Source organism: Electrophorus electricus, chromosome 19, assembly GCF_041902795.1.
Source record: "Electrophorus electricus isolate QZ-2024a chromosome 19, ASM4190279v1, whole genome shotgun sequence".
Lineage (NCBI taxonomy): Eukaryota > Metazoa > Chordata > Actinopteri > Gymnotiformes > Gymnotidae > Electrophorus > Electrophorus electricus.
In genome coordinates, this window is record NC_137515.1 from 2,917,572 (window position 1) to 2,941,873 (window position 24,302).

At 41.8% G+C, this 24,302-nt stretch overlaps 4 protein-coding genes across 10 annotated transcripts; 1 reads left to right on the top strand and 3 right to left on the bottom strand.

The window, feature by feature from the left end:
- Positions 1-10: 10 nt before the first annotated feature.
- Positions 11-2,329, bottom strand: dnajb13 (DnaJ heat shock protein family (Hsp40) member B13). Its single transcript, XM_027003513.3, has 8 exons — positions 2,145-2,329; positions 1,814-1,917; positions 1,382-1,543; positions 1,105-1,262; positions 849-962; positions 622-735; positions 439-515; positions 11-164 (listed from the first exon to the last, which is right to left on the bottom strand). The coding sequence occupies exons 1-8, from the start codon at positions 2,210-2,212 to the stop codon at positions 11-13; spliced, it is 951 nt and encodes a 316-aa protein (XP_026859314.1). The 5' UTR covers positions 2,213-2,329.
- A 168-nt stretch (positions 2,330-2,497) lies between these two features.
- mrpl48 (mitochondrial ribosomal protein L48) lies at positions 2,498-5,007 on the bottom strand. The gene is made up of 8 exons (XM_027003505.3): positions 4,847-5,007; positions 4,435-4,487; positions 4,324-4,355; positions 4,114-4,196; positions 3,708-3,877; positions 3,497-3,599; positions 3,130-3,219; positions 2,498-2,692 (listed from the first exon to the last, which is right to left on the bottom strand). Exons 1-8 carry the CDS (start codon positions 4,865-4,867, stop codon positions 2,618-2,620), a joined length of 627 nt encoding a protein of 208 aa, XP_026859306.2. The 5' UTR covers positions 4,868-5,007; the 3' UTR covers positions 2,498-2,617.
- A 1,334-nt stretch (positions 5,008-6,341) lies between these two features.
- On the top strand, positions 6,342-17,928 carry rab6a (RAB6A, member RAS oncogene family). 5 transcript variants are annotated; one of them, XM_081701921.1, is made up of 8 exons: positions 6,343-6,676; positions 10,409-10,467; positions 10,550-10,603; positions 12,834-12,939; positions 14,475-14,586; positions 15,235-15,328; positions 16,572-16,638; positions 16,821-17,010. In XM_081701921.1, the coding sequence occupies exons 1-8, from the start codon at positions 6,607-6,609 to the stop codon at positions 16,883-16,885; spliced, it is 627 nt and encodes a 208-aa protein (XP_081558047.1). In that variant the 5' UTR covers positions 6,343-6,606; the 3' UTR covers positions 16,886-17,010. The 5 variants fall into 5 exon arrangements, with proteins under 5 accessions (XP_081558044.1, XP_081558047.1, XP_026859282.2 ...); XM_027003481.3 differs by lacking the exon at positions 12,834-12,939 and adding an exon at positions 13,110-13,215 and having other exon boundaries at positions 6,344-6,676; XM_027003480.3 differs by lacking the exon at positions 15,235-15,328 and adding an exon at positions 14,839-14,932 and having other exon boundaries at positions 6,350-6,676.
- On the bottom strand, positions 17,717-24,299 carry plekhb1 (pleckstrin homology domain containing B1). 3 transcript variants are annotated; one of them, XM_027003547.3, is made up of 7 exons: positions 24,174-24,299; positions 21,111-21,247; positions 20,008-20,160; positions 19,695-19,797; positions 19,574-19,613; positions 19,259-19,352; positions 17,717-19,089 (listed from the first exon to the last, which is right to left on the bottom strand). In XM_027003547.3, exons 2-7 carry the CDS (start codon positions 21,145-21,147, stop codon positions 18,953-18,955), a joined length of 564 nt encoding a protein of 187 aa, XP_026859348.1. In that variant the 5' UTR covers positions 21,148-21,247; positions 24,174-24,299; the 3' UTR covers positions 17,717-18,952. The 3 variants fall into 3 exon arrangements, with proteins under 3 accessions (XP_026859348.1, XP_026859350.1, XP_081558048.1); XM_027003549.3 differs by lacking the exon at positions 24,174-24,299 and having other exon boundaries at positions 19,259-19,316; positions 21,111-21,367; XM_081701922.1 differs by lacking the exon at positions 24,174-24,299 and having other exon boundaries at positions 21,111-21,365.
- Between the last annotated feature and the right edge of the window lie 3 nt (positions 24,300-24,302).

Consider the following 24,302-nt stretch of genomic DNA (forward strand, 5'->3'; position numbering starts at 1 on the left):
GCAGAATGGTTTACAAGGCAAGGGCTTGCTTCAGTAGCCGCTTCTTCTCAGCTGAAAGCTTCTCTGGGTAGTGAGTGTTGAACCGGATGATCAGATCTCCCCTAGTAGCTGGATTGCTTGATGAAGGCATTCCTTCTCCTGTCACCACTTTGCTGTACTGTGGGCTACAAGGGGAACATGTACATTTTTAGAAGGCATTTCATGTCACAAACCTTGATTTTAGGCCAACTTGTATTAGGGTTTCCAGTTCTATTTAGTTATACAAACATGAACACAACTTACTGGGTCATCTATCTATTCACTTTGTGGAAAAATTGTAGTTCTCTTTGCTTAGTTATACTATACTGCTATCACTTCACTCAGAAGTCAGTTTATACTTGGGGGGGGGGGGGGGGAGTGCACAGGAGTAGAAGGCTTTAAGTTGACTGTCCAACTCACTGTACAATGTCATTGACAGGAATGTTAAGAAGTCTGCCATCCAGTGTTACCACTTCCACTGAAAATCCAGTCAGTGCCTAAGGGGCATAACCAGTCAGCAAAACCCAGTCACTCAAAATATATAGTCATGTTAAACCTAAAGTGCTGAAATGATGATTAATAATAATGCCAAAACCATCTCACCTGCTCTAGAGATATATTTGCAGTGTAAACTAAGTTATTGTTTTGCCGAGTAAACCAAGGATGTGGCTTATGGCGAACAGTGAAAATGATATCTGCTGGGATGTTGTTTGGGCCCTGATGGAACAATGTTAATATAAATCTGTTAGCAGATGTCATGTACCTTTTGCAAAAAGATTAAATGTAATTTACAGAATGACAGGCAAAAAAGAGACTTGTCATAATCACACCTGGTCTCCCTCTTTGGGAAATGTGATGTGCATCCCCTCATTCCAGCCTGGTTTCACAGTGATGGTTAAAATCTTGTCTTTGATGCTGGATGCATGTCCATCTTCATTAATCACCTAAATAGATATACTGCTTTTGTCACAGTAAAACGAAACTACAAGTGATAAAACTCAGTCATATCAAACAACATTGTTCTCATAAATGTTTTTTTTAATAAGTATTCATGGCCTATTACAGTACTTTTTTCAAAACTCTTACACGTCGGGATATTTTTATCTTCTTGGTGGAGCCGTAAAAAAGGTCCTCTAAGGCTAAATGAAGATCCCGCTCTATAGGGGGATCCTGCTTTTTAATCCCTCGTCCTCGAAGGCCTCCAAAACCAATGTTCACATCAGCTCTACAGGCAGTGTGAAAATCTGAGAGGACATATAAACCACCAGTCAGACTTCAGCCTAAAGACTAAACGAGAATAACAACACAAGGCTTCAGTTAACTAGCAGGAAAACTCAAACCTTTGGGTTTTTAATGGGCTTACCAGCAAAAGGATTGTCCCCTCCAAAGAACTGTCTGAATGTTTTATCAGGGTTTCCATGGTAGACATATCTGGATGACCACGCTCCATTAGCTGCTGCTTCCGGTGGGATTCCTCCTTTAAGGCCCTCCTCACCAAATTTATCATATGTGGCCTTTTTCCGCGCTGCAATATTATACTATTACTTCTGATCAGCTCTGATAAAATGTATGTTTAGTACCAGTTTGACAACATAGAAACCTCAAACTAACATATTTTATATCCATAGCTTGATGTTTAAACTACACAAGCTCTTGTCCTCTATCCCCAACTCTTTTTATTGCTGAAGCATACTATATAGCCTATAAAGAAAATAAGTTTATTATACTGTATTATACAGAACGTTTTGCAATTACTGATGTACATAGAAGCTAAATATTGCATGTGTTCACTTACGGTCACTGAGAACATCATAAGCTTCAGCAAGCTCATTGAATTTGTCACACGCACCCGGTTGACCGTTATTGTGCGGATGATATTTCAACGCTAGTTGACGATACCTGACATTAAATGAAATCTGAGATTAGAAATTAAACGTAACGTGATGTAATTTAAAGGAAGTTTGGAGATTCCCAAATTTCTAATAGGCAAGTAACCTAACAAAATAAACATTCCCTGCTAGCTATCTACGTTTATAGGGAATGAACATTGTATTAACCAAGGGTTTATTTTAGCATTAATGTTATTGAAAATAGGTTTAGTTCGCTAGCCATCTAATGCTACTTACGACTTTTTGATCTCTGCATCAGATGCATTTCTGTTGATTTCCAACGCAGCGTAATAGTCTCTGCTCATTGCCAACCAAAGGTAGTAGTAACCCAGCTAACGAAATTTAATCATATTTAACGGCAGCCCCAAATACTAAAAGGCTCAAGCTGTTGTTTATGGTTGTTGCTGAGGACGGTTGCTATGGTGGCACTGCTTAGAGCGCTGGGTAATGTAGTCCTAATGCAGTCATACATGTCTGGGGAAAACCGTCAGAACTACCACAAGCTACACTTAAAGTAAGCGTATAACTTGCAAGGTTATAACTTAATCTCCGTGACATGTCTTTGAAGCAAGGCAAAAACAAACAAACAGTGCACCACATCCACTCACATTTATTATTACACATTTCCCCCCACACTCTGTATACAATGAACTGCATCATAAAAATGAAGACACACTCATGCCCTACTGGCAGCTTTTAAACCGCCTTAATTAAAATAATTGTGCCTGCAGTGCTTCAAGTTCTGGTCTCATTTTAAACCTGGCCTGGTAATCTGCTTCAGTGTGCTGAAAAACAAAAGAAAAAGAAGACAATAAAAAACAGTTCTTAAACCCTAGACAGCTGACAGAAAGGCGAAACAGCCAGAACAGACCCTGTGACCAACTCAAAGATGATTAGCGATACTCAACCAACAAGCAGTAGTGAGCCAGTGCTTAAGAATGATTCACTTTGTCGAAGAAATATTTCAGCCCGACATCCATTTCTTTGGCATCTATTATATTATTGGTTATACACAAAATGTGGCATTTACAACATACAACAGAGGCCCATCCACGAACGCAGCTAAGGCAAAACCCCTGGCTTCGGACCTGGGTTTTTGAGGTTCTGTCCATGAGACCAAAGAGCCAGCTCGTTGTCATGGCAGCCAACACACACCCTCCTGAGTGATGGGCTCTGTCACGATCAACCACAGGAATGCAAAAGAAACAAAAATGGTGCCAACCTGCATTACGGAGATCTGAACTCCCTCCGGCTGGTTTTTTAGAAGGACCTCCAAAAATATGGGCATTAGAATTGCCTTCATTTGGCTTATCTGAAAATCACACAAAAACACAAACCATGTTCCTAACTGCAACCAATAATGCCATTAAAATGTGCATGCCATTCATTTCAGATAATTCATACTTTTATTATTAAGTGAGCATGGCGTTTTAAGCATGTGAAAATAAATGTGTGCAGTTTATTCGATCAAAAGAAGCAGATGGTTAAAACAATACTGTTAATATCTTAACAGTGTACCATGTAAAACAACCTTCAGAAAAATAGATAACCTAAAAATTATTAATTCAAGGATGCAGAACTGATTTTACCTGAACTACCCGCTCATGGGTTTTGAGAACGACATCCACAAACATCTTGGTCCCTTTCTCTGGCATAACCATGACCTCTGTGCTCTTTGTAGGCATTGCGTAGCTTTATGAGCGACAGCAAAAGAAGGCATGCGGTTACGTCTTGATAAACTTCCAGAGAATCACGCACGTGGTGCCTTGTGTTCGGTGCAGGCTTCTGAAAGGTCCTTACCTTTCATCCACTTTGATATCAAGGCGATTGCAGAGATTATGGATGTACTGGCTGTAATGTTCCACAAGGGTCATGTCATAGCCAGACACCGCCACATTCAAGACGCCGTACTCTGCATCCGTAGCTGCTCTGATCTGCTGCATTTGAACGACTTCTCTCTTTTTCTTCGACTATACATAGACTCAAACTGTCAGTAGGTAACATTTCGTACAGAACTTTTTCCTAACAACAATTGCTAAAAATAAGACTATCCTCGCTAATATTCACACCCCTTTTTTTTTGAGTTGATAAAAATGCTGCCTTTTAATTGTAGAAACTTATGAGAATTTTTTTCTATTAACAAATGGACCAATGCAGTAGATGTAATGGCCTAACTCGTAAGAAAAATGTTGCCAGCGAGCCTTACCAACATTTTAGGAAGAAGATGTTTGTATCGACCAATTCCATGCGTAGGCATAGATCTGTACTGTCTGTCGGTCAAGAAGAAACCTACAGGCAACACATCTTACGTTATTAGTTACCATCACTAGGATAGTGAAATGATCACAATTCATTCTCGAATTAGGCAACAGATTGCAACCACCGCAAAGGTAATTTATTGAAGTATCCACCCTACCTATTGGCATTGGCTGCTTTAATAGGGGTGCGCTGGAATGAAAAAAACCATGGTTAGAACAATGTCTTATTAGTAACGAATTAATCAGCTAAAGAAACATAGAGCACCCACCGAATCAGCGATATGGCCTGGACCAACGCCCGTGTGTTCTGAATGGGCAAAACCTGGAAGGACAAATACACAACCAAGTTGCATTTTGCATATGTCGCTAGTGCAACAAGACGGGCAAACGGAACCTGTTTGTTAGCTGTGTGCAAACTGAGACGTCGTCGTTTCGTTGTTAGTCAAAAGGTCAGAGACGCAACTCGTGAAATCAGCCCCAGACTATTCCTAATAGCAACAGCGGCGCTCGATGATGTGCATTATAGCTTGTCACCTATCATCTACCAGTAGAGTTCAAATCTCACTTCTACCGCAAGCACTGTGTAAACCTAGCTGACTAGCTGCTCCCCAACACGTGAGCTGAAAGATGACCTTTGCGAGGCAATGCAATTACTGAGTTATGAACAGGAAAATACAATACCTTATTTGTTAAAACATTCATCGTTTAAATCGCAGGATTCAATTCCGACAGTGAACGTTGATAAAGGTTAATGAACCGTAAACATATACTTTAAGTAGACTATAAACCCGGGTTGCGCTTAACTTCCATTTTAACAGACGTTTACCACAGAAGCTAAAACGCAATACTGCCACCTATGGGATAAACAGTTTGAAGCCTAGAAATTGTGTCTAAAGCGTATACATAGACTGTATATACATATAGACTGTATACAGTCTAGGGTTTAAAGTCCTCAGATAACCAAAATGTAATATAATTAAAGAAAAACATGTAAATAGACAGCACAGACAACACGTATAAACATTCGCGGTTTCCCTAAAATAGATAATTTGGTTTATTTAAACTTTCAGTAATGCTATAAATACACAGTAAATACAAAAACAATGCAAATGAAGACACGACTGGATGATAACGGTGAAATAATTTTTATTAAAAAGTGCTTGCAGGTTGATAACCTTTTGCCTTTTAACATGTTGGTACTCTAGAAATGTGGTCTCCATGCATTTCAAGGTTTCTGTTTAGTACGTGGCGTTATAGATTCTAGCTAGTTCAGTCTTTATGATACTCTCGAAACAGTGACCCTTATAGTTTTATTACGTTGTTCTGTGATTTTCTTGTGTAATAATGTATTACTATTAATATTGTAAATAAACACATATGGTAAGGTATGAAAGTTAATTCAATGTTTTATATATATATATATATATATATATATATATATATATATATATATATATATATATATATATATATATATATATATATATATATATAAAGTGCGTGCCGTCAATTGCGCACATTTTGCTTGCCTTCCATGCCACAGTTGATCTGTTCTTTTAAGTTATTCGTTAAAGGTTATTTGCTGACAGCGTCGGAAGTGACTCACAACTAGGTCATTATTCCATAGCTCCACGAGCGTGGGCTCCGTCCTGGTGACGCTGGCGTTTTTAAAGAGGCGATGACGTAAGGGAGCGTGACGTGGCGGCTTGGCGTCTCAACCGAACCCGACCATCATCCCTCCCGCCTCTTTGTCACAGCTGAACTATTTTTCCCGCTGCGTTATACAACATGTATAGTGCAGTATTGTAGATACTGTACGATTTTATAGTAAAAAAAAAAAAACCCAAAAACTAACCGTTTCTGATATACACTTTAATGTTGCCTTAAATGTATTTAAGTGAAACAACTAACAATAATGTTTGTTAAATAAAAAAAAAAATAAAATAAAAAATAAATAAATAAATAAATATATATATATATATATATATATATATATATATATATATATATATATATATATATATATATATATATATATATATATATATATATACACACATACGTTAAACGATGTTAACTATCTATTTACTATCTATTTTCCCATCGCATTTCCCAAACCTTTAGCTAACTAACTAATGTGGATATGCGTGCAGACTGGTCTCAACCGGCTGTCAGTCACAGCTACATCGTCAGGTTTGGTTGGCGGCTCTCCACTCCTCCTTGTCAGTACAAGCAATGGAGCGGGCCTGGTTGGGCACAGCAGAGTGAGTCCAAGTTTTAAAAACTTATTTTTGAAAATACGAACAAAATCAGTGTCGCTGACCTTCCCGACGGAGGGATTAAGCGTCTAAAGCCCCGGCGTGTTCAACCAGAAGCAGTCGGGAAGTCCAGAGTGAAGTAGCAGCTCTTCATCCAGAACCAATACCCTGGCCATAGCAGTCATGTCTGCCGCAGGAGACTTCGGGAACCCTCTGAGGAAATTCAAACTGGTGTTTCTTGGGGAGCAGAGCGGTGAGTCTTTATTTTTGTCCCTTCATATCGCAGCTTTTTCGCTCGGGCTGCGGACAGCTAACGCCAGCTAGCTAACTAGGCTAGCGAGCTACTTGGCAGACTAGCTAATGCTCTCGTTTAAGTACTTTTTTTGTCGTTTAGAGCCGTTTGTCTTTCACAATCGATACGAGCTGGTTGCCCTAGTGCTAATGTTCACTAACGCACAGCTAGACAGATAACTGTTAGGTTAGTTGGGTTAACCTGTCTAACTTGGGTTTGTCTAGATAAGATAACCAGTTAGCTAACTAGCTAACCTAGCTAGTCGGTCATCCTGAGGGTAACGCTGACTGGTGGCTAGCTAGTTAGCACGCATTAGTTCGTCTGAATTTACGCCAAACAGGCAGACTGTAATTGTATAGCCACCCTTTTCAGAATGGCTTTATTTTGGTTCTTACCAAATTATCTAGCTGTCTAGCTCGCTGAGTACATTTTAGAGTAGCTAAGTGTTTATCTATGTAGCTAGCTGTATAGGCTACCAGGTTCTGTAATATTGCTGTGCAGGAAAGCGTCTATATCATCTGTGGCTGGTTTTCAGAACAGCTACGGCATTACTGCCTGGGAGGAAAAATACCCATCATCGGTAATCAATAGTTGCCAAATTTATTGAAATAATCTGTCTTTTTGAATCAATCAGTGTTTTCCAAATCAGTGCTTCTCAATGACTTCTAAATCAATATTACTGCTTGGGATATAATTGCCTGGTTAAGGTTGTGTTCAAGTGACATTCTAATTCAGAAGAGCGCCAGTCTTGAAATTACCTGTATTTCAACCTGACCAATTTGGCTGTTGTAAAACCAACTATACTGAGTCACAGCAATAAACATTTGTCTTTACTTGTATATATGCCATATACTTTCGATAAAATCATTACTTTGCAGGAAGACTATTAGATACATTTTGGATGCCAAATATCCCTATTGTAGTTTTAAAGCCCATGTGAAAAATAAATAATTTTTGAACACTTGTAATCTAGCAACACTTGTAATGCAATTTTTGAGCATGTAATGTAGGTTAATTTCTTTTGGGCTAGAACATCTGGACTTCCCTATTAGGCCAAGTTATGATTTCTGCATCACAGCCTCTATATAAGGCTCAAAAAATCAAGCTTAGGCAAGCCTAGGGACTACATAACAAACAGTTCCCTTTGTAAAGATGTTTTAGGCAGCAAACAAGAATCTCTCTAAAGTATCAGTATAATGAAGACAGGACTTGGGTGTTTCTGTTAATGTAACAACCACCCTGGTGCATGTATGAAAGCAGTTCTGGTTTGAATTGACTAACTGATTTCCATGTTTCCTAATAGGACCATATGATTCAATGTGGTTTTCTTGTTTCTACAGTAGGAGTTCCTGTCACACACAAGCATCCGCTCTTAAGTATGTTTCAAAATATAGAAAGAAGCAGCTGATGGCAGCCATTCCTCTAGTGTTTTCTGTTGTTTCTTTCATAGACATTAGTTTTTCCACCCATTAATGAGTGCGATAGCTCGTTTTTGCACTCTCTCCATGCAGCAGGCACCGACCTTGCTTATACATGTTGAGGGCGCGTAATTTAACACTGTCTGCATGCGCTGCATTGAACTCTAAAAACATGTATAGAGGCTGGTATACAAATGGTGCCATCGATTGGGTAACATGCAAAACTTGGACTTGCTCCACAGACTCTCTCTCTGTCCTTTCCCCTCTTTAAGAAAAGCTACAGAACAGTGTTTCGTGTACATTAATAGTTATGTGGTTGGAGGCGACAAATGTAGTTAACGGTGACTGCTGAGCAGGCTGCTTTACAGGGGTGCTGTAGCTGCCCAAAATGGTACGAGTGGACTCGTAAAGTGTATGTCCTGGAATTTTATCCTGCTCTTGCTTTCAAGTCTTTGCCCTGTGGCCTTATAATAGGGTTTAATGATGGCCTTGACCTAACTTTTAGTGGATATGTGGTACTTTGTTGTACTGTGTTGGAGCTTCAGCCTTGAGTTTCATTCATCACTTGTGGCAGGTTTCTTCCCAGGAATTCCAGGAATGAGTGCAGCATATAATTAGCACAAGTGTTGGGTCATATCTTAGACTCCTTTCACTGGGGTTACTGTGTAGCTTACTCCTTCAAAATCCTTCTGTAAACCAGTGATTTGAACGGATTTCATGTTTTAAGTCTAATAGAATCTTACTTTGGCATTTTTTGCTTTTGTATCCAACTTTGCTGGAATGTAATTACAGTTCCCGTTACCTACTGACACCTGTATTTTGGTCCTGATGCCTAGCAGGCCAGTTGCTGGATGCGTATTAAACCAGCAAAGCTGAAAGCCTGTTTTAAACAGTTTCCTTTTCTCACCAACTCTTTATTTAAGAGTCCTTCGTTTCAAGTGATCATTGCCCTCTGATGTCATTTGTTTGTTAAACAAAGGCCAAAGGTGTAGGCCTGGCTGGCTAAAATGTAGCACCCTGTTTCAAGTATGAGCCAATATATACTCAATCCCTGATTGTATCCTTGTACATTTTTGTTTTTTTTCTAGTCTTTCATGTCATTCTGGAACAATGATGAGTCTCTAATCCATGATAGCTTTTTGAACCGTTTAATGTGTTTTTGTGCAGTCAGTTTGAAAGAGGTAATGACAAACCTCCCTGAACATTTTAAAGCACTTGATGATTGCTTGTTATAATAATAAATATTTGCTTAGCTTTAAAATCGTTTACTGTCTCTCAAATCATCTACAGCAAGATGTTCTCTTGTGAAGTAAGTCCATTTTAAAGGGTCAATAATGTAGTCGTTATAAAGTTGGATCCTTATACAAGCGTCAAGTCTAATTGGGCAGTACATATTGTTTGGAGGTGCCCAACCTTTATTAGTACAGCTACATGAGTTAAGAGCTCACTTCCACCTCTGTGCAGTAAAGAGGCTACTGGAGGAACCCTCTTGCCTACCCACCTTCTAAGATTGGGGGGGGGGGGGGCAGCAGGTGTCATGTTTTCAGACTTCAGACTCTTTCATTGACCTTAGAGAGGCTCCTAATGACCCCCGGTTTCTGCTCATTGTCCACAGCCAAAAGATTCAGTGACACAATGCATGGCCCTACCTAAACATGTCTGCACTACCACGCTGCGTAAACTGCTGCTTGTTAAGCAGCCTACAACTACGAGGAAGGTACCTCTGGTTTTGGATGCATGAAGTGCGCTGGGAGTGATGTGCTGTGTTTGAACCATTTAGCACCATTGCCTTAGATCCCTTCTTTTACTGCTGCCACCATTTTAATGGTTAGCGTTGAGAACATGTCATATACAACTATTGTGTGAGAGCAGTGAATTCTCATCCTCTGGACAAGAGCCCCTGGGCACTGAGATGAAGCGTTGTGAGTTAAGGATCCTCCCCATTGTCCTGTTGTCTTTTTCCCAGGCAGGGGCTTTTTAGCTGTCTCAGCCTGAGCATCTAAGACCACAGGCATGACATGGGATAACCAATCTTTTGTCATATTTGCATAGGGTGTTGTGGTTAAAATATAGCAGGACTCGTTCCATGCATACCTTGGTCAGAAAGGCTGAAAACGTGTTGTAAGGCCACATTGCTGTCTTGTCTTGAGCTTTTTGTTGTTCGATTTTATCCAGGGGTTTTAACAACTGTACCTGACATTTCATATACGGTGAGCAATTAGCTGTTTAGAAAACGCAGCTGTTTGACTGACAGCTTTTCTTTCTTCTCTTGCAGTTGGGAAGACATCTCTGATCACCCGATTCATGTACGACAGCTTTGATAATACCTACCAGGTGAGTGTGACGCATGGCACCAGTACACACTGCGTTTCAAGCGCCTGCTCTGTCTGACGTGCTGCTCTCTCTGCATCTGCAGGCCACTATAGGAATCGATTTTTTGTCCAAAACCATGTACCTTGAGGACAGAACAGTAAGTGTCTCCTCTTTTCTTAAGCTCATCACATATTTTGGTGCCTCAGACGTGCACATTTTACTTAAATGCATCCCAGATGTTAAACCTCATTTTGTAACTTGTCAGTATCAATACAAAGAGTACAGTATGATAGCTACAGTACAGCAATGATGACGACAACATTTCAAAGCTGCTATAGATAATGATGTGCTCCTCTTCCAATTGGAGAAGCACAGCAATCATTATTGGTCCATTCCTGTAATTCTTAATTATTCTACATGATGCTGAAAAAGGATGTGTTTTATACATGTTGTTGTATGAACAGCTCGGGGTAATTGAGATTTGTCTCTGTATACGGTGTACTTCACTGAAAGATTCACCAGTTTTTCATGTTTATTATATATTGGTTTGGCATGAGGCAAGTTACTGGGTCCTTCAGAAGGGTTTTGTCTAGTCCTGGCCAACATATCCCCAGCCTGTATTCTCCACAGAGTTCATTGCCCTATGTTGAATGTCTGTATATAAAGATCAGTGAATGTTCCCCCTTCAGATATACGCGATGAAGACATTTTGGTGAAATTTGGAAAAATTAGTGAATCTTTCCTTTGGGTCTGATTACATCCACTCGAAAGCTGAATGGACTCTGATTGCTGTTTATGGCTGTATCGCGGAGGGTTTGCTCAAGACAGATGACCCTCCATGACCGGTGTAACAGAGCCTCTGGGAGGGAAAATGTTCTGTCTTACTGTTGCATTGATGCAGTAACACAGGGGTACCTCGCGCCACTCCTGGAGATCGTCCACCCTGAAGAGTTTAGTTCCAGTGCTAATCCAACACACCTAATCCAGCTAATCAAGATACTTTAAGAGAATATGAATCTTGGGGCACTTTCACACCTACCTTGCTTGGACCTATCAAACTTTTTTTTTTTTTTTTTTTTTTTTTTTTTTTTTTTAAGTTTGGTGCTTCTTGACAGACGTGAACACCCTACCTGTACTTGGCTGCATGCCAAACGAGTGAACTGTGGACCACCAAAATTGGGCGGGTCTTGGTCCACTTCCACTTGAATCCTAGTTCAGTTCACTGCTCATAAAAACATGAGTGAACTCGGCAGCAGAGCGTGCGGTCCACTTCGTCTGCTGGCACGGGTATTGTTCCTGCAGCATGAGCGCCTGCTAATAAGGGCAAACAAGCAATAAAACAATAGCAAACTGTTTGTTTCTGGCATGTTTTTCTTAGGTGGGACAAGCAGTCTGATTAGTTTACATTTAAACTGACCAACCAATAATAAAGAAGCCTGTATGGCTTTTAGCTTTGACTGTAGTACTTAATAGGATTATATATTTGTATCGGGACAGACCTGGATATAGTTTAAAAAAAAAAGTCTGTAGTAAAAACCAACAAAAAAAAACAAGCACGTCACAGAGGCGTGATAGAGCGCTTGTACTGTTGCAAAATTTCTGACAAATCAGAAAACACCCGCATGTAGTATTTGGTACACTTTTAGCCTTTGCTATGTGAAACCAGCTGAACCAAATGAAAGAGTGTCAAAAAATACTGGTGCAGTTTTTAGCAAACAAACTAGGTGTTGGAACGAAACTCTTCAAGGTGTTAGGTCTCCGGGACCTGAACTGACCACCCCCTACTACAGCAGATCTCAGTTCTAATGGTCTTCCAGCCCTTTGTCAAGTTTTTGCAACAGCCATAATCACTAATATGACTCATATTTATAGACAGTGACTTTACCAGTGAAACCCTTCCAAATACTGCAGCTCCAGCTGAAATCCCAGCCTGCCATATTCTGGCCTCCCTGTGTCTCCAGCACCAAGACCGCCTCTCCCACCCTCCTGTCTGCGTCTGAGCCACCTGCCACGTTCGCTCTCTCTCCCGCCGGGCCAAACCGGTTGGATTCTTCCCACTTCTCCTAATCCCTTTCTTTTCACTCCCATGCCGCCTAACCAGCGTCTCCTCCGCGGTTGCAAACCCCCCCACCTCAGTACCACAGTCGCTCGGCTTCAGACGTGCTGCATGTTGTCTGCTAAAACCTTTCCTGCGTGTCATTTTGCTTTCAAGAGCCTCTTTATTTTCGCCACCTCTTCTTTCCTTCGCTCTCTGGCGTTTGAGCTCCACAACCTGTTTGATCTGCTTGCACATCTTTTGCTTTTGTTTGCCTTCTTTATTCTTCCTTTTTATTACCCCCCCCCCCCCCGGTTTTCTTTTCCTTCATAATTTGTCCCATCCCGCGCAGATCAGGTTGCAGCTCTGGGACACGGCGGGCCAGGAACGCTTCCGTAGCCTCATTCCCAGTTACATCCGCGACTCCGCCGCCGCTGTTGTAGTTTACGACATCACAAGTAGGTACCTCAGGCCTGCGCCGCCCCCTCGCGCTGCCCTCCGTCCAGTTCCCTCCTCTCTTATTGCTTCCTCTCCCCCCCCCCACCCTCCCCTGACCCCACCCCCCGACACCCCTCTCTCCCCCTCTCCTCTTTCCTGACGTTTCTCTGGGGCTCAATCGCTCGGCTAGGTGCGGCTGCAGCTATGGGACACTGCTGGGCAGGAGCGCTTCCGGAGTCTCATCCCCAGCTACATACGCGACTCCACCGTCGCCGTGGTAGTCTATGACATCACAAGTGAGTGCGGTAGCCGGTGGTGCTCGGCTCCAGGGACGACGGCTGCCGTATGATGACAGACCTCTCTTTCCTGCTCCTCTCTGTCTTCTACTGCGTTTCTTTTTTTCTTTTTTCTTTTTTCTCTACCTGCAGTGCACATGTTTTTGTCCATATACTTTTTTTTTCCCCCACCTTTCTTTGTGATTTCATGTTTACATTTTTAGGTGTGTTTCTCTCTTGGATATGTTTCCTCATTTGCTTTTTTTTCTACCTTTTTTTAAGGATTGAAATATTTAGTAGACCCACCAATACAAAGAGCAATTTATATATATATATATATATGTTTAAAATTTGTAGTAAAGTAGTTTCCAGAGAATCAATAAAGGGTCAATAATGAAGTCGTTAGGTTGGGTCCTTAAACAAGAGTCAAGTCTAATTGGGCAGTACATATTGTTTGGAGGTGTCCAACCTTTATTAGTACAGCTACGTAAGTGAAGAGCTCACTTCCACCTCTGTGCAGTAAAATGGCTACTGGAGGAACCCTCTTGCCTACCCACCTTCTTAGAAGGGGGGAGAGAGCTGTCTATCAGACATCCTGTTTTTACCAGTACTGTACTGCAATTTTTACTGGCTCTTAACATGGGTTTGGCTTACCGTCAGGTATATCGTTAGTTCATCGTTAGACTGCTCTTTCCCATGTCCAGCCGTGCTGTGTAATTGTTTGCACGGCTTGCTTCTGTCCCCTGGTTTGCCTGTTGCCATGAATAGAGCCCTTTTAAATTTAGGGCAAACCATAGTGCATCTGAGAGGGAAATGGCGTATAATCTATTTGCAAGGTTAGAATATCCATGATGCAGGCGTCAGCTGGCTCTGTCTGCCTTAGCGTGAACGGGAGGTTGGCCTATTTTGGATCTGGCATATTTTCAACTTTCATGCTAAATACTTGGAATCTTAGATTTAGGATTAAAGTGGCTGGAATGGCTTAATCCTTTGGTCCTGTGAGCACTAACTGGCCTTCAGAGTCATTTAAGGTGTCAATTTCCCACTGCTGTTATGGACGCGTGAGCCGAGAGAAGCTCTATTCTTTCCCCCTCCTGCTTTCCTGTTTCCTCATGTCTGGTTGTCCTTCACTGGCTTCTTTTGTTTGTTTGTTTTTTAATTTGTGTTTTAAGCTTATTGGCACTCTAAACTTTAACCATCCTTTTGAAGTTTCTCTTGAATCTGTGTTTTGAGGGAGGAATGAGCATAATCTTGTTTTTCCTCTCTGCAAATCTCGTTAGACGTCAACTCCTTCCAGCAGACCACAAAATGGATCGATGATGTCAGAACTGAGAGAGGAAGTGATGTCATCATCATGCTGGTTGGGAATAAGACAGACCTTGCAGACAAAAGGTATGTGATAAGACCAGAGTTGGCAAAACGTCTCGTCCAGGAACCGCAGTGCAATATCCGTCTCCTGTCGATCCGCTTTGTGACATGTAACATCTGAGCAAAGAAACTGTGGTGCAGGAGTTTAGCAATGTTCTAGTGTCCAATTTCTTACCGTCTAATCCCATGCATTAAAAAAAAAAAAGAGGCTGAAACCTTTTCTTTTTTTAGGCTACCTGTTAAAAAATGAATCTGTAACCCTTCTATTCACCACAGGCAAGTATCTATTGAAGAGGGCGAGAAGAAAGCCAAAGAGCTGAATGTAATGTTTATTGAGACTAGCGCTAAAGCAGGCTACAATGTGAAGCAGGTGAGTGTAGGTGTGTCGCTGCCGCCTTCTGTCTCCGTCGCTGCCGCTTCTGCTGTCACTAGAGCCCCCTGCCCAGGTCAAAGGTCAAACCAAAAACAGGCGTTGTCGTTGGTGCGAGCAGCAGGGCTAGAATGAGCCTTAGCGGCAGCGATGCTGTGGAGAGGCGCGGCGAGCATTTTTTACTTCAGTGCGTTTACGTTTGTTCTTTTTCTTTTCTTTTCGTGTGTGTGGAAACGGGTTCTGTGTGAACTGTGGTGTGAACGAAACTGTGTGTGAATGGGTACATGCATGTCTCCCCTCAGACAGATAACAACTGAAGAGGGCGAACAGAGAGCTAACGAAATGAATGTTCTGTTTATCGAAACGAGTGCAAAGACAGGACACAATGTGAAACAGGTAGAGCGTGTGAGACGCTCTGTTCCTCTCCCCTGCTCTTGTGTGTGTGTGTGTGTGTGTCTGTGTGTGTGTCTGTGTGAGAGAGGGAGATCTCCACGCCACCACTGATTCTAGTAGAACAGACGTAACTCCATTTTTTAAAAACTCTTAAGCATGCCTCTCTACCGTCGGGTTTGACGGAACGACAGAGGAAGTGGTGGCTGTGGATCTGAGTCTGGATTGGATTCCAAGTCTTGGGTGATTTGATCCTCATCATGATTTCTCTCTGTGATTGGTTTTAATCTCTATCTCTGCTCATTTTATGAAGAATCGCATGATCTTAAGCTTTGCCAGTTATCTCTGGCTAGTTCACATTCTACCTAATATATACTAGCTATATGTTATTTCAATCACTGACTTACTACTGGCCAATCAGCATGCACAGTAATCACCAAAATCCAATCAGGGGCTTAGTTCAGTTAGTTCTCTGTTTGATTGTTTACTGTCAAACTGTCCAGATCATTTTCCTACATCTCATTCTGCTCAAAGCAATACACGGGCCAAAGGAAAGTCATCTGGCATGGTACAGGATCTGTCACGGCATTTCCTCGAAACAAGTAAAAAAAACAACAACAAAAAACCAAAACAGTAACCCACCCCCCAATATGAGAAAAGCCCCCCCCCCCTTTATTGCAAAAGCTTTGTCCTTTTGACAAGTTTGGCTATTGTTGGATGAAGGCTGAGTGGTGGATGCATGTTGTGAGCAGCCATTGTCTCTGTAGCGGGATGAAAAGACTTCAGCGCCCACTTCTGAATTACATGCATTGTTGGACGGGTTGGGAGTGGGGCTGGGGGCAGGGCAGACAGATGTCTCGTTTGGCCAAAACCCCTCACGCCAGACTCGAGCGTCCGTTTCAGGATATGCTGATTCATCCTCTCTCCCGACTCCGAGTGCCCAGTGCGGGGATTGTCTCCCAACTGTCAGCCATTCACGCGTTTGAATGTGACAGTTTTGCAGAGCTGTGTGCGTGGCACGTAATAATATTCTTTTCCGGTTTAAGGGATCGTGGGGTTTTTAGGTTGTACTTGCGAAATGGAATTAAACGCTTGCCTGCTTCAAAAATGTACACATTTGTCGAGCATGTGTATGTGCAAACGTACCCATGCACGCACAGCTTTGGAGCTTCCTCTGATCTGTTGCGTGATTAACTGATGCCCCCTTGTCAGCGTATGGTAATGGCGCACTGTTTGTTCACCCTCCAAGCTCTTCCGGCGTGTGGCTGCAGCCCTGCCCGGCATGGAGAGCACACAGGAGAAAAGCAGAGAAGACAGTATCCTTCACCCTGCCGGACAGCCACACACACACACACGCGCGTGCGTGCGCACCCACATGCAAATGTTCATTTTGCATGCATTTGCCTGCATAAATGCGCGCACACACACCGTCAGCTGTCTCCTGTGCACACGTTCCCGTGTTTTGTCATGAGTTGATGGCTTGACTCCGCATCCTCAGTGATCGACATAAAGCTGGAGAAGCCTCCGGAACAACCCGTCAACGAAGGTGGTTGCTCCTGCTAAACCTCCCCTCCACTGTGTTTCGTTTTCTGTCTCAGTCACACCCCCATCTCTCTCTCTCTCTCTCTCTCTCTCTCTCTCTCTCTCTCTCTCTCTCTCTCTCTCTCTCTCTCTCTCTCTCTCTCTCTCTCTCTCTCTCTCTCTCTCTCTCTCTCTCTCTCTCTTTCCCCCCCTCCCCATGGAAACAGAAGAACACTACTTGTCCATTGTCCACAGCACCTTGCTTTCTGCTGACATACTGAGATGACCTTAAGCTTATGAAGCACAATGTGGATGTTAAAGGTGTGGTTTATTTTCTGAATAACTTCCGTTAAGCTTCACCACATCGTTTTCAAAACTCCCCCCCCTATTATTTTAGTGTCACTGTACCTCAACTTGATAACAGGTTATGAAACAGTTGCAGAAGTTCTCATAATACTGTGTTCTGTGGTTGAAATCTGCTGAGAGTCTCTGTAGTGTCCGCCCTATGTTTAAATATAAACTGGCTGCCACTGTTTATATTCAGTAGCATGATAGAAGTATGATAATTACTGAAAGTAGTTATATTTTTTTGTAAATGAAGGCAAGTATATTCAGTACACCACCAGATGCAGTCATGCCTTTAAAACTTCATTTTATAGGGCTTCCTCTGGCTTTTTATTAGCTATGTAACGTTTGGTTTACTGTAACAGTGGCACTGTCGGTTTCTTTCCTCCAATATTGATTTGTTGACCACATCTTCTAGCGTTAATATTTCAGTTTCACCATGTTGGGTTTCTTTTTTTGTTTTAGACCTATCCTCCACGGCTGATTCCAGCCAGCTCGAGGTGCAGTTTGTGGGGGGGGGGGGGGGGGGTTTGTTTGTTTGTTTTTCTTAGGCAGTTCTTTTTTGACCTAACTTATGTTCTGATGGTTTGTTTCTAGAGGAAGGTCTCTTTGTATGTTTGGTTCTGACCGGTTTATACACGTTACCGCCGCCTGCTGCTGTGTACAAACGCTCATAATTTGCACTGCTACAACTACGCCAGTGTCTTGTTGACATCCATAATAAAGCCTTTATTTAGTAACATTGAAAAAAATGTCTTTTCTTGATCGTTTAATCGTGTGGACTAAATGAAAATCCCAGGCTCTGCTAGGCTGACGACGCTCATCTCACCGTCAGTCTCACATGGCCTTCAGGATTTACCTGCTGGTACCTTAAACTGAGTGTGGTTTCCTCTTGTTCAAGTGTAATCTCCAGCTCCTTCGGGATTGATGAATAAGGCTCTTGTGAAACACCCAGGAACATGAATACTTCATGTGCTCACTAATGTAATGCTTTATTGTATTTACTTGGGGTTTTTTTTAGGTTTTACTGTAGACTTTTAAAGAAATGTTCTTTAAAATAAATTCACATATATTCTAGGACTGAAGTGCTGATTGCAGCGTAGCATTCTGACTGAGGATCTTTTCCATGCACTTCAGAGGTTTTGTTGAACAAGCCATTTATCTGCATATTCTCAGTGTGATCCATTACTACCTTCTAGTGGTGAATTCTGGTCATAGCCTATATATTGCATTACTCTTGATAACTGCTTAGTTTGAGTGTATCTAAAACACATTGCATAGCCCTTACATTGGCTTTTGCGGTCAGTGGCTGTGTGAAAGTGAACAGGGAAAAGCACATTCGCAACATTATTTACCCTAAGGAAACACTGCAAATGAGAAGAACGAAATGGATACTGTGGAATAAAAATGGCCCTTGAACAGAATTTAAATAAAACTAATGTTCACGTGTAAAGATGGCGGATCTGAAAAGTATATTTCACAATACATTGCTATACAATAATTACTTCCCCATTCATGGTTATACACAAACATACATGATGGTTTGCTATGTAGAAGCCATTGAAACTGCTGCTATTGTCTTGACCCCCCCCCGACTATGTGCTTGGTGCAGTATGCAAAATTAAGTGTATAGTCACAAACAGTTATAGGTTGACTGAGGCCTACGTAAGCACTGAGTGCAGTCTACGGCTTTCAAGACCGTAGCCTTCCGGTGAAAGGCTTTTATCTGTGGGTGCCGTGGTGGTCTCCCCGCCGACAGGTGGGTCAGCAGAACCAAAAGGGCATCCACATGAACGAGCGTAAGGCGGCACCTGTAGCCATTCCAGCCAGCAGCCCCAACGCAATCTGCTCACCAACCCCACTGTGGTGCCGGTCCCCATGAACCCATACGTGGTGCACACCTGAGAAGGTGCAAAAATGAGTTGGAATCTGGGTTAGGCAGCGGGAGGTTAGTAGAGAGACGCAGGCAAGAAGAGACATGCGCGGATGGTTTTTATCAGCTAAAGTCATGTGGGCGTGCGGATGAAAACCTAGAAGGTGAAAGATTGGATCCTTTTTTTCTTTTTATACCTCCGTTGCCACCCCCTGGTGTGATGCACACGGCGTTGTGGCTGTCGATGAAAGCCGACTGGTAGGTGTCATCGTAGGGATCATAAAAGAAGAACTGAGGGAAAGGACCATTTCAAAGCACCTGCATTTAAATGTTGTTTGTGATCAACACGCATATATCTGAGCTATGCGATCCCAGTGACAACTTCTTACTGTAAGAGATATGAATCTGAAATGATTTTATGAACACTCACGTAGAAGAAAAAATATTTTGAAGTTTGTCTTAACCATCAGGCCAATAAGAGAGGTAAAAAAAAAAAAATCCCTTGAACTTACAGGATTCCGTTTAGCTTCCATGATGCTGAGCTTCCAAGCCCTGCAAGGAAATAGAAACTGACAGACGTTAGTAGTCAGCAAGCTGGAGGTGACCGGTGCAGAGGTGGAGATCCACACTCACATCGCCTCGTCCTCGCTGTTGGCGCACAGGTGCATGGTGGAGCCGTCCCTCAGGTACACGACCAACAGATTCTCCCTGGGTTGGTTCTCGGGCGGACTCGCACCTGTCTCAGACCAATACCTGCATAGTTAACTTTACAGTAAACGTGTTTTAAGGAACACATGAAATGCTGTATTTATGAAATGCTTCGGATTATGAAGTCATACAGCCTTATGTACTGTTTCTTCCTTATTACCATTAGAAGAAACTGCCAGCATAAGAAACAGGATAATGTCAAGGTTTGTATTCAAGGTGTGATCGCATTATATCTCACCTGCACACTCCAGGCCATGTTTTACATTCATGCAAGTGCTCTTCAGACGCACTCTGGTTTCGTAGTCACTCCTGGAGTCTGTCTTGTAGAACATCAGGCTTCCATCGATCCACAGGTCACACCAGTTCAGCCTCCATCGCTTGAGAACCCAAGCTGTAGGAGGAAAGACCGACTTACAGTTCAGTGGCCCAGCAGCTCAGAACATTACAGTGGGTACTAGCTGTATCTCTTGACTCATAATGTTTAGTGGCAAGTGGTTAGAGGTTGATGCTAATAATGGATATAGTTTGAGCAGCTCCTGCAGTGAAAAAAATCAATACAAACTCTCTACCTGACTCTTAATAAGGGGACAAAGCAGTAGATCGAAATCTTTGGAGGATCAAGACATGTGAAAGTGCAGAAACAGAAAGCCCTAGGGGTAGGATCCAATATCACTGTTAACTCAATATAAATATTTGTAGCTCAAAGCAGAATCGCAAAAGAAACCCCTTTCTCAAGAGTCCGTTGTGACGTGAACTGGGGAAAAACAATTCTAATATGTTAACAAATTAGCTTTTATTTTTTTACTGTGACGGAGACAATGATGTCAGCTAGTTTTCCTCTTTTTAACTTTGTTTTCTACTTGTCTTATTATTAATCGGATGTCGTAGTAGTCCGTTAACAACAGCTTAGCACATGGCCATAAATAGCAGTGCTTGATTAGCTAACAATGACAGTTAAGGGGATTATTTTGAATGCTGTCTTGTCTGAAGTTTCACAACCCAAAGGGGAACTTGACACTCATCAGTAAAGTCATCGCTTCATTTTATTACCTCAAGTAATCCATGCTTTCAAATGTGCAGCATGTCAACCAACCTTAACACCCTATAACTTATTCCCTCTTAGTCACTGTCTTTTAATGCAACCTGATGAATGATACAAACCACTGATTTTTTAAACACTAATTTAACACATATGTAATCAATTTTATTTGTCTTCTCTTTTATTTAACTGATTACAAGCTAAACCACCAGCTTCCTTCGTGTTGCTCCACTAAATAGAATAGTTTGTACTGATACATATTTGGTATTTGAAGGGAGGTTTAGAAAAAAATGGCTACTTACACTGCCTCCAAAGCCAGCCAGATTTCAGCAGAGCCATAGGTGTGGTTCAGGCAGCCACGGGTCACCTGCTAAATCTCAGATATTCCTGAATATGTGTCTGCAGTGGCCTGCAGTTTCCAATCTTTGTAGAACCTGCACTGTTTAGGACAGAAGAAAGTGAGCTCTTATTAAATAAACAAGACAAATGGTGAGGGATCCGAACGCTAGGTCTAGGTGCGTGTGTGTTTGTGTGTGTGTGTGTGTGTGTAAACAATGCTTGATGCATCCCCTAATCCCTTGACCAAGGAAGGGGAGGAGGCTAACCTGAAAAGTAATCCAGGTTTACTAGCCTCATGCAATGCTATGCACCTCACTACCAGTCTCTGGAATATTGCACCTTGGTTTGTCTTTTTGTGATTTTGTTTAGAATGCTGTGTTTAAGAAATTTCTTTGTAGTACCTGATTTAACCCACAATACTTATGCAAACTTTTAAGCACATGTTCCCACTTTATATGGGAAACACAGCAGACAGGACAGCTATCATTCTAGGACATTCGTAGCATTCAGCCATTTTTAGACCATCCCCAATTTGGCAGCTGACCTAAAACTGTAGATATTATGAGGCACCTGCACCTCAGAAACTGGTATCACACGTGAAGGTTACACATCACAGCGCAGGGTAATGGTGGACAGATTAACTGGCAGCAGATTAACTGGCTAATTAAATGCCATTTCGAGATAACTGGTATCAGATGGTTGGTTTTTGCAGCATTGGCCAAAGGGCTTTTTGTTGTTGGTGGTTTTCCTTTTTTTTTTTTTTTTTTATGTTTTTTTTTTAACATTTAGTTTTTTGATTACTTCATACATTTTATTTAGTTGATGCATTTTTAAAATTCTAAATAAATGCAATCCAAAGTGCAGATCTACTTAAGCAAATAGAGACAATGCAGACAAAAACAGTGTTAAATAAATAATCAGTAATTTTGTCTCGTCATTATTATTATTATTATTATTATTATTATTATTATTAATAATAATAAATTATTGTATTTTATAAGATGCAAATAACCCAACAACATCAGGATATAGGTATTATATATTGCCCATCAACCTCCCTGCTCTCTAAATATCTGTATTGGCCCTGGCTAGTGAAAAACCCATATTGGTGAGCAACTAGCACACAGCGTCTCTCAGACTGAGTCACACTCATACTGACTTGGTCACGCATGCACCAGATATACACTGGCTGATGATCTCGCCAAATGCTCTCCAGATGGGTCAGCTTTCTTGTATGATTCCAACACATCACCATGGCAACTGTCCGTAGCAACACCCTGAAACCGAGTGTGAGGTTGCCAGGCTGCGAGACAGTGCTGAGCTTTTTTTAGTCACAGCTGTGTGTGCAAATAGGTAAGTGAGGCATGCAGTGTTGGAGAGGGAATTGCAATGAAGAGGGATGCACTTGTGAAGTCTAAATCCTGCCAATCCCATGTTCTACCCATTGTTTTTTTGTCTACTGCAGTTATCAGTTATTTTTGCACAAGGTGACTACTATTGATGCACTGTACAATATAGGCAAGAGAAATACTTGTAGAAAGAAAACAATGAGAATTGCAAAAATAAAAAACCCACGACTGAGGACCATGCTGCATTTTGGTATGGAGGACGTCGGGTATTGAACCTAAGAAATGGGTTGTATCCTGTGTTATTCAATCACAATACAGTTACACAATTGGAAATACAGCTTCGTGGTGCATTTTGGTAAGATGCATAATAGTACATAATAGGTTTTTTTGAACACTTTAAAAGTGTATTACATTTTCATTTATTACATGTTTATTAACTGGTTGTATCATAGTTCCTGATCTAATGACGAGCTGAACTGCTGGTGACCTTGGCAAAAAGAAAGTAGAATACGGTTCCGTTTCTCTCACTACAGCAAGGTGCTTCTGTCCTCAACCTGCAATGTCTCCAGTGTAAGCTCTCCCATTGTCGCCTCTGTTCACATTTCTACCACTAGGGGTCGCTACGTCTATTAAGCATTAGTTTACATTTCGAGAAGGACATTGTTTCAATTTAGCATGCCCTCCAAGGTTTTCCACGTGGGGTAAAGTCTGTCACCATCTTAAGTGCCAATAGCTTTGCTTAGGTGCCAGTTAATGATGCTGTGAGCTTTTATACTGTCAGTTCTTTGAGGTCCAGTATATTGGCACAGTAGATTTCGTGAGTATACTAAATTCTAAAAACAAAACAAAGCAACCCGTAATTGCTGTTTAAGGTGCAGTCAAAATTGTAACAAAATACAATGAAAGTTTTGGTAATTTGGGTTATTAGACACGGGGAGGACGCAGAAATGTGATGGGTGGTCCAGGACCAATATTAACATGTTGGTGTTTAGGACAAATGTGCTCCCCATTAACTCAGCTGCTCTTATATTCTGTTTTAAACGACAGGAATGAAATTAATTTATCTGACTGAGAAGGAAAGTGAAAGCATGATAGGAGGCAATTTAAATATGATGCACGAATTATGTTCTGATTTTAGACTGAGGTTCTGCAACTTGGGCTTGGCATAAATGAGACCACTGCTATCTTGTACTGAAGTATTAGGCTACTGAGGCTGTGTGGCAACGTGTGAGAGTAAGAACATGTGTGGTTTTTTGCACCACCCAGTGTCGACCTGCGTTAGAAAGATAACAGCCCTGTTCCCCTGCCTCCACTATGTCGACCACATACACTAAAATAGTGGATGTCATATAATACGTGAAACTTCTATTAAACGTCATACATGTAGCCATAAATATAGTGCGATAACAAAAATATTCCAAAGAGTTTAAGAGAAAGGGTTGAAAGCTCGGGAAAAAGATAAACCTTTGACATCCAGGTCGCTGAATTGTTAAAGTGAATCTAAATTTCATTAGACCGAATTTAACTCCTGAATGGCAGGTGCACTCTACCTGTGAACACGACACGTAGTAATTGCGCAGTTACTAACGCGTGACACGATAGGGCCTGCTGAGCCTGCAGATAACAGGAGCCGCTGCACAGCCTGCCGGTGTAGAGATGCATTAACGTGCACAAAACCTGCGTATTAGTGGGACGGGGGATTCATTCAAGAATTGCAGAGAACAGCGCTGAGAAGTGACTCGTACTCCGACGGGCTCGCGGAGTTCAACGGTACGTCCGCAGCCGTGGGCTCGCGCGTTCACGCGG